The sequence below is a fragment of the Callorhinus ursinus genome, unplaced genomic scaffold (assembly GCF_003265705.2).
Source record: "Callorhinus ursinus isolate GAN/ISIS: 27379988/994484 unplaced genomic scaffold, GSC_fseal_2.0 scaffold35, whole genome shotgun sequence".
In the NCBI taxonomy this organism is placed as follows: Eukaryota; Metazoa; Chordata; class Mammalia; order Carnivora; family Otariidae; genus Callorhinus; species Callorhinus ursinus.
The window spans coordinates 194,683-205,083 of NW_027397097.1; the positions used below are offsets into that span (position 1 = coordinate 194,683).

At 38.6% G+C, this 10,401-nt stretch overlaps 1 protein-coding gene across 1 annotated transcript; it reads left to right on the plus strand.

Annotated features, from left to right (window-relative positions):
* Positions 1-935, plus strand: LOC112806241 (olfactory receptor 51B2-like). The gene is given in 2 exon segments (XM_025848548.1): positions 1-205; positions 208-935. Coding segments are annotated over 2 exon segments (933 nt in total).
* Positions 936-10,401: the final 9,466 nt, after the last annotated feature.

Here is a 10,401-nt window from a genome sequence, read left to right on the forward strand (position 1 = left end):
ATGTGACCCAATACTAGCACTGCCCCCTTTTTGCTGACTGGCTTCCCAGGTCTGGAGGTTGCACATCACTGGATCTCCATCCCCTTCTTTGCAGTCTACGTCTCTGTGCTTCTTGGCAATGGCACGCTCCTCTACCTCATCAAGGATGACCACAGCCTCCATGAACCCATGTACTATTTCCTTGCCATGCTGGCAGGCACAGAGCTGATGTGACATTGACAACAATGCCTACTGTAATGGGGGTCGTATGGATGAGTCACCGGGAGATGAGCCACGGAGCCGGCTTCCTGCAGGCTTATATTACTCACTCCCTTTCTATTATGGAATCAGGTGTCTTGCTTGTCATGGCCTATGACCGATTCATCGCCGTCTGCACCCCTCTGAGGTATAACTCCATTCTTACCAATTCCTGGGTAATGAAACCAAGATTGGGGGTACTAATGAGGGGCTTTTTATCCCTTGTGCCTCCAATCGTGCCACTCTACTGGTTCCCATACTGTCGTTCCCATGTTCTTTCCCATGCCTTTTGCCTCCACCAAGATGTCATGAAACTCATCTGTGCTGATATTACATTTAATCGTGTGTACCCAGTGATTCTTGTTGCTTTGACTTTCTTCCTAGATGCTTTGATTATCCTCTTCTCTTATATTTTAATCCTGAAGACAGTTATGGGCATCGCCTCTGGAGAGGAGCGAGCTAAGGCCCTTTACACCCGTGTCTCCCATATTAGCTGTGTTCTGGTGTTTTATATTACTGTGATTGGCCTGACTTTCATCTACAGGTTTGGGAAGCATGAACCACATGTGGTCCACATTACCATGAGCTATGTCTACTTTCTGTTTCCTCCATTAATGAACCCCATTATATATAGTATCAAGACCAAGCAAATTCAGAGAAGCATCATTTGCCTATTTTCTGTGCACAGTAGGGCTTGAGCTTTTATTTCATAATCTTGAGATCTTTGGGAGTTTTTCATTTCAGTGTCTTTTTTCAGAGCTAGATGAGATTTTAATTATTACATAAAGCTATAAGTTGACTTGAGCAGATAGGTATTCTAATATTATACCTGTATTAGAATATATATATTAGAATAGAATATATATAGATTGTGTTATTAGAATATAATATTATTATATTAGAATATAATATATATATTCTGTGTATGTATTCCAATATATGTATTAGAATGCATATTGGAATAGAATATATAGAATGTTTTATTACAATATATATTATACACATATAATGCTGGTGATCTTGGGAAAATGGGATATAGGATAGAGGTGGGATGGGGCATTCCAGATCTTGTATGTGAAGAGAGAAGAAGTACTACTTCAGAAAATGTCAGATAAGTGACTAAACATAGCCTGGATCAAAGACAGTTCATCTGAAGGAAGACGTGCAGCTGGAAGTGTATTTTGTGTGTTATATAAATGATAATTAGAATGATCTGTTTTTCATCTTCCCATCTCTATGTTTGAATCTAACTATAATCCAAATGATGTTGCTCTAAAAGTAAGTGAATTTCAGTGAGGAAAACTAGCAAATGTATAGAACTCTAGAAAGCTTACATCTAGAGCTTCACTTTCCCTCAGTATATTAGTGGATTTTCTTAAATGGAAACTGATACAGCTCAAAAGCCAAATAGCAAGCCACCAATTTCCTATCAGCCAGTTGAAGCCAGAACTCCTAGCACACTTTGTTCTCTTCCCAATGGCTGCTGAACACCAACATACTAATTTTTCTTCTTTCTGGGTTTCTACTTCACCTCCCGATATTTTTCTTCTGTAAAAATGGAGTATAGATTTAGATATCTTTTGTTTCCATCTCCCCTTGCTTGCTTCTCTAACATAAAAGAACTCAGGCCTTTTTCACTTGAAATTTTTCTGCTAATCAAGTCAGAAAACCCGGCACAAGTAATGGTATGCACTGATGGAATAGTTTTTCCCCTCCATTTTGTTCAAAATCTTGTAAGGTTTTATGCTGTTCATTTTGGTTGAGTGATGGTGTATTGTCTGTTGTTCATGTTATAGGTGATAATAATTACCTTACCCATCTACTGTTAGTTCTATGCTACTATGTGGAGCTAGACTAGTTATAGGCATGTGACCTAAATATTTCTATATTCTGAAAAGGCTGCTAAGAACCTAGGTTGGCTCTTCTAGTTGGACCCTTCCCAATCCCCTAGTTTCTTATTCAAAGCTTATGTACAGAGCCCACGAAACAACCAGTCCAGTCTAAATTCAGTCTGCCTTACCTAAGAAACTTTCCATACTGATGTCATATCCAGGGAGTAAGGACTCTAAGAATATTCCAGTAATTTCAACATGGAAAAACCTCATCTGCTATTTTCACTAGAAAAAGCCCGTATCAATTGCCTCCAGTCTTACACTTTCATCATCCTTTCCTTAAATGCGTGATATCTGGAGATGCATTCTCTAGCAATGAAGAGCCAGAGGATCTCCAGTGTGAAAAATACCATTGATAAGACTTACTGTAATATTTAGAAATCTTTATAAGCAAAAGCAGTTGCAAGTTAAAAAAATTGACCCTGGCTTTCTTAAGCTAATAAAGAACATCACTGAAAGAATATTGGGATGACATTCAGAATTCAGCAAGGGCAGCAACTGTGTTCCCCCATCAGCTTACGATATCCCTAAGGATGACTGCCTACCATTCTGCAAACCTCCAAAGCCGTCAATGCAGTTCTTTAGAAAAAGATAAACAATTTTATTTGTGTGGTAAGGGCCGATTTATTTAATCCACGACAGATTTCAATGTCTCAGAGTCACAGCAAACATCCTGTTTCGGGTATTCTTTTTTTTTTTTTTTTAAGATTTTATTTCTTTATTTGACAGAGAGAGACAGAGCGAGAGGGGGGAACACAAGCAGGGGGAGTGGGAGAGGGAGAAGCAGGCTTCCCGCGGAGCAGGGAGCCCGATGCGGGGCTGGATCCCAGGACCCCGGGATCATGACCTGAGCCGAAGGCAGACGCTTAACGACTGAGCCCTCCAGGCGCCCCATGTTTCAGGTATTATTTTAAGAGCTCTCCATGAATCAATTTGTTGCATATTTATATCCACATAGCAGTTCTTGAGGCGGGACAAACAAATCTAAGCAACACACAGCTTTCAAACACCCTGTTTAGGGACACAGAATTTTTAACAATTTTATTTATGAATAAAAAGTGATAGTGTTAGACACTTAATAATTTAAACATGGTGATGAAGATGTTGCAATTTTTCTTTCTTTGCCTTTTCTTCTTTGCCTGAAATCTGAAAAATATATTTTCAATATATTTTGCTAAACCTCTAAAAGTCTTCTTTGTCTGGGTCGTATCTTCTTCCCCTTCCTTCATAGGTGGTTTGTGGGCGTAAGCATGAGTCTGCATGCATGGGTGTATATGTGTGTGTGTAGGGGGGAGAAATCTCTAGAAACACTATGTACCCTTCTGATTCTCTCCAGATCTCACCTCGATCTTTATTTTCTCCATTTGAAAAACAAAGGTATTGTTGCATCTGGTTTTCTCTTTCTCTGTCTTAATTAGGAGACTGAAAAATTGAGTTGTTCAGGATGCAGAACTGTTAACACCCCAAAAGTAACTTTCTCGCACTACCTTGCAGAATTATACATCCCACCTGTAACCCCTGCAAATCACTAATCTGTTTTCTATCACTAGCGTTTTCTCCTCTCAAGAATGTCATGTAACAAAAATCAGACTGTGTGCAACTTTTTGAGATTAGTTTCTTTCACTTAGCAATGCCTTTGAGATTCATCTAAGTTGTGTTTACCAATAGTTCATTTTTCCTTAATTGTTGAGTAGTATTTCTTATATGGATATTCCATTATTTGGATGCTGTTTTCCTGGTATTCCCTAATAATTTTCTGTTGGTTACTGTTAGCCTCCAATTATGTTCCATTTTGACCATCCTTTCCCATGTCCATTCTTAAGACATTTCCCTCCTGCAGAACTCTACCACATCCAAAGTGTAAATAACTGGATTTTCCTGTCTTTCCATCTCTCTTACTCATACACCTATAGAATTCGCATGTGCCTTGGCATCTCTATATTAGATCTATCATTCTCTTTTCTTTAGTTTCTATCTTGTGAGTGTTCCCTCAGGAGACATCTTCCCCAACCACTCCCTTTATCTGACTTATTGCTGATCCCCTTGTTGCATTCACTGGCCCTGCCTTCTCTGATAGCTCACTCAAGCCTCTTAGCATATTATCAAAAGCTACCACTACTGAACAGCTGGATCCAAAAGTATTGTTGACATATGGGGCCAGGGAGTAAAACTAGCAAAATAGGGATAATAAGCACAGATACTACACTTAAGATTAAGATTCAACTCCATGACTGTAAATGGGAGATACAGGTATTTCTCTAAAGTGGCTTAGATGTGAAACCTAGATGCTCACATGAGTCCAGGGTATACCGATAATAGAAGAAAATTAGTTATATGTTCAGATCTTACTGTTGTTACTCGATGCCCTGAGCGCTTCATCCTTTTATCTAACTGATCGTCATGTAATTTTCATTATAATTCTTAATCGTCAGATGAAGAGACTGAGATGTAGGTAGATTATCTGGGTAGGTTAAGTATTGTGTCTAAAATCACACAATGTGGAACCTAATTATATGTATCCATACAAACAGAGTTTGTGGTCCAAGTGAGAGAAAAATTTTCTCTCCTTCATGTTCTCATCAGATGAAAACAAATAAAATATTCAATCCATCAATCATGCCTTAAATGGGATTCTGCATGTCTGTTGAAGACTTGGTGGAGGCTTAGATAACTCAAACTATTGTATCTGAGAGGTGAGTGAAGGTGGGTGACCCTAACAGAAGGGAGAAGGAGGTTGGCAAGACTGTGTTTATGAGTATATATAAAATCAACATTAGGCTTCTCTGTGTCAATGGGCTATATTTGTGAATAATATGTATAAGAAAGTGTGCCTGTTCGCTTATAAGTGTTTCAGTATATCTAGAGGTGTCCACTACTTTGAGTTGCTTTAACATGCCTGGATATCTCTATTTACTTTCTTAAATCTTAATGATAAGTGTGTATCATAGTAAACATCTAACAAATATCTAAGGAATCATTTAACATGGTGCACTCACCAAAATTCATTAAGTGCCTGATATGTACCAGGTCTTATAATGAATACTAGAGAAGTAAAGGGGAAAAAATATAATCCTTAATTTAAAGAGCTGTGTGGTCTAGTTAGGGAGAAAGACATACAAACACAGAACTGATATATGTAGAAATGAACTATAAGAAAATGCAGCATATTTACCAAGAGCCTTTGGGATCATAGAAAGGATGATCAGCTCATATGGCCAAGGGCAGACAAGAGTTAACTAATATGAAGTGACTTCAAAGGAGAAAATGTGCCAGAAATTCCCTTTCCATATATCTTCATGATGTTGTCACGATGGAACAGATGAATGCAACCAATAAATTTTAATAAGTAATATTTATGCTTAATGAACAATATTTATATTAGATGTTTTAACCTAAATCTGTCTTTGAGTGTTGCAAAGCAGCTGTTAGCCATTGTTAAATATGGATTGAGGTAGGAATCTATACATACAGAAGAATGGAAAGAAGAAAACGGAACAAAGACCTTATAAGACAAAAACCTTACAATCATAAATAGAAATTGAAAAGGGATTAGAAAAACTGACATTTTATGGAAAGTGAGATGGGTAGATAAAATGTGGGTAAAAAGTGCTATTTTAAGGAAAAAGTAAATCTCCATATTCCAAGTTTCTATGTATAAAATAATTAAAATCTATGGCATTACGTTTTAAGGAGGTAAAGTGTTAGATCAGTATAGGAAAGACATTTGTAACAATTAGAGTTGCATAGTCATAGTAATGGAACAGGTTATCTCATACGCACCACTATGAATGCCCCAGAAAAAGCAGCAAAAATATTAACTAACATCTTAAGGATCTAGGCACAATGTAGAAGATTGTACAAAGCCTCTAAATTTTCTATGAACTCTAAGACTCTCAAATTATTCATCACCTCACTTATGTGCAAATATTTTTGATGCAAATGCTTACATCATAGTCCAGTCAAAAATCTCTGTACATTATTGAAAATTTCCCATTTATAACTTTGTTCTTGCTGCTTCTTTAGGAATAGCCCGCTTTTTAAAAAATTTTTTATTGTTATGTTAATCACCACACATTACATCATTACATCCATGATTCATTGTTTGCGCATAACACCCAGTGCTCCACGCAGAACGTGCCCTCTTTAATACCCATCACCAGGCTGACCCGTTCCCCCACCCCCCTCCCCTCTAGAACCCTCAGTTTGTTTCTCAGAGTCCATAGGAATAGCCCGTTTTTGATCTACCTGATAAAATCACATCCCTTTCCAAAGTCTGCCAGTGTGCTCTCTTCTCTTTTAAATGTCCATCCAACTTTTTTCTGTAGAAGAAACTTAACTCTTCTTTGTCACATAAGTGTGTGTGTGTGTGTGTGTGTGCGTGTGTGTGTGTGTATATATTCCAAGTGATTATCACATAGAATACTTATCCATGAAAACTAGGACCTAGTCTTCCAAACCCTTCTAGGCTAGACATATTTTAGTATTTGTGGGAAGGAGAGAGCCTCGGCTCATATCCACAGATGAGGCAACTAATAGAGCCGCGTGTCTGTCTGTGGCACATGGTTCCTGCAAGTTCTCAGTCTCCTTGGCATGCTACTGGATGCTCCATGCATATAGGACAAGTGGTTTCTCTTGGAAAAGATGTCACTTTTGCCAGGGTGTTCTCCAGAAGGAACTAATCTCTCTCCCGTTCCAGAGAAAGACCCAGGTTTAGCCCCTGATGACATGATCTCATCCTTTGATTCCCACCTCTATCCATATGTGATCTTCATGTCCTTGCTCCAATTCCCACACCCTCAACATACACACGAGAATAATCCAAAAGTAATATTGATAATAGTAATAACAATATGATTATTATGGCTGATGCTACACACAAGACATTGCTCTTACATTAATTCATTCACTCTTTACAACAACACTGAGAGTCAGGCATCTGTATCAACCCCAATTCTACAGAGTAGGAGACTGAAGCACAGAGGCACACAGTGTTGTCCCGAGATCAAGCAGCTGGTAAATAGCAGAGGGGAAAACTCAGCTCAGGTTGTTAGGTTCTAGAATATGTGCTCTTAACTATTATATAATAATAATACCTGACAAACCATTTTTCAAAGCCTAAGTCACTTGTTCTGGACTAAGACGCACTTTGAGGTGAGAGAGGCTGGATTTAGCCACTATTACGGAGTTTGGTGAGCTTTTGGCATGCGTCTCATCCTCACCGCTTATGCATAAAACCTACTTACTTTCTCATGCCTTTGATTTTACAGTTAATACTCCTGTTGCTTTGGGGCATGTGAAGTAATGCTGATTACTCATGACAAGACAAGAGTGGCAGAGAGAGTACAGATCACTGGGATCTACGTGCTCCTCTATCTTTCCCATCTGCCCTTGCAATTACATTGGCCACATGGCTGGTTCTGACTAAAGGAACTTGAAGATAATCATGTGTCCCTTGAAGATAATCATGTGCCAAGCCAGGGGTATCTTCTCATCATGCGCTCTGTCCTGCCATGTGGCGAGAAGGAAAAGACTGTGAGATGGTGAATTCAAACGCTGGAAAGAGCCTGCATTCCTGTGCCTCTGCTTGGAGGTGAGAACCCAGCAGAACTAACTGATAATTCACACTGAGCAATAACTAAACCTGAATTGTGTGAGAAACTGCCTAAAATTAGTGAAGCAAACCATGTTTCTGATGCACACTTGTATTTGTTTATGGCTTATTTATTTGCTTCTACTTCAGTTCTGTTTTCTGTTAAATGCCATTTCAAATCCTCACCTCGTGGGCTGAGTTAAAGTGACCATCGGTTCCAGACCTCCAAATATGACAGATACTTTCTTAGTTCACTCTCCCAAATTTGCCCATTTCCTCAAGTTCTCCTAGACTGATCATCATTCGTGAATTATAAAGAATCACTGAATGTTTCCCAAATCCATTATTGCATCCTTCTACATCTGACAAGTTAACTGTGACCCAGATCTCTGAGTAGAGTTAAGACAAAGGTCTTAGCTTCTGCAGTGCTTTAACCGGCATGCCCATGGTGACTAACACCAACAGTCTTCTACCTCATCCTCGCAACTTCCCTAGTCCTCCCTGCCCGGATCCTATCCCTTCTGGCCAACATCAGGATAGAACCCTTGACTGATGAGCCCATGCTCCTCTCCATGTTGGCTCAGATGGGTCTGGTCTTTACTTTCCCACGTCCTTCCCAGTCATAGGGAACCTGTGTTGCTGTGCCTCAGAGTTTGGCTTTTAAGCTTATGTTTACTTATGCGTCGTCTTTGGATTGTGTTTACGAAATCCTCTACACTAATGGTCTAATCCTTTGACTGCCAGGTGGCTGTCTCCTACTACGTGTATTGTGCCTCTGTCTTTATTCACAGAGTCAGTCACCTGCCCTTTTGGTGTCACCATCATCTCCGGTTAGGTGCTGTCTGTTCTTTTCTATTATTCTGATCAAATGGCTTTTTGTTTCTTGTTCCCACCATCTTTCTCATCTCTCTTACCTCCATCTTCACCTGATCTACTCAGTCTGTACTTTTGTCTGGTCTAATAATTGGTATGGGTTTAAGCTAGTATTGCTCACTGTAATAGGGAATACATTGTCCGTTATTTTTTCCTGTGCACCGACATGGCGAAGTATTCAGTCATTCCACTCTTTGTGAGAAATATCTGTAAACTTTCTAGTTCACTCTGCTATAGCCATTTCAATTTAGACCAGTGAGCACCAGGGTGCCTTCTCAGATTTAACGTCCCACAGTCTAGTGGCCCACACTCAGGAGAATCTGATTAATTACTGTGAAGGATGAGAATGCCAGTGGTAATTGCAAGGATTAAAAAATGGATCATTTCAATCAAAATATTATTTTTTCTTCTTATTATATTGTATTATATAATATATAGATTGTTATTATTTAATCTTATATATTATTAATATAATTATTTTAATTATTTTTAAATTAAATTTTAATTAAAATAATTATTTTAATTATTCTAAATAAATAATTATTTAATATTATATAATTTATTATAATTATATAATTATATAATATATAGAATATAATATAATGTATTATATTCTCTTGCACGTACCTGGAAGAACTCTTTTAAAAAAGCAGGCTGCAATTGTTGCTTTGACCACTAGAGGGAAGGAGACACCCATGAAGTTAAGACGCCAAGATCCGTGGAGCCTCACAGGAGGGAAGGGGTCTCTTGACTGAAGGTGGGAGCCCCCACCTTGCAGAGATGGGACATCTGGGCGCCCTGTCACTTTCCCTTTTTCCCAGTTATATCACCCGAAAAAACGTCTACATTCCCTTCTTCATATCTAATAGTAAAGCAAAGGAGAGTAAAATGTCAGCTTGGATTTTCAAAATGTCAGACTTTCCAAAATGATTTTAGATACTAGTGTGTATTTATCCTAGGATTACAGAAAAGATAACATTACCTCCAACTTAATATAATGGAAGTAATTTTTTTTCAAGAGATAAAGAAACAAATATTAAATCTCCTTCCCCACTCCTCCACTCCTCTTTCCTTCACTCCCTCCCTCTCACCCACCAGCTCCCTCCCTGTTATCAGAAATATTTTCGGAAGGACTCACATCAGACAGCTAAAGCTGGTTACCTTCAGGGAGAAGAATGCTGTTAGAAAGTAGGGTTAGGGTATCTTGGTGGTGCAGTCCCTTAAGCGCCTGACTTGTTTTTGGCTCAGGTTATCAGGGTCATGACATCTAGCCCTGCACGGGGCTCTCCACTCAGTGCGGAGTCTGCTAAAGTTTCTCTCTCCCTCTCCCTCTGCCCTGCCGCCCCCCGCCCCGTGCACTCTCTCTCTCTCAAATAAATAAATAAATCTTAAAAAAAGAAGGTAGGCTTGCATGGGTCCTTTCAATTTTTAGTTTGTATGTATCTGTATTGCTGGAGTATTATATAAGATAAATAAAATAATATTCTAGCTATATAATGTTCAAATATTTCCTTACATAATCTGACTTATAGTTTATTCCCTCGGAAAAGGAGGATAAATACTTGCTGTATAGTGTATTAATGATTAAATAAGATAAGGTCAGACTGACTCCTAGACTGTGCTTAAAAATATATATTAAAAAGTGACATCATAAAGACAGTATGGTACTGGCACAAAAACAGACACATAGATCGATGGAACAGAATAGAAAACCCAGAAATGGATCGTCAACTAATTTTTGACAAAGCAGGAAAGAATATCCAATGGAAAAAGGACAGTCTCTTCAATAAATGGTGTTGGGAAAATTGG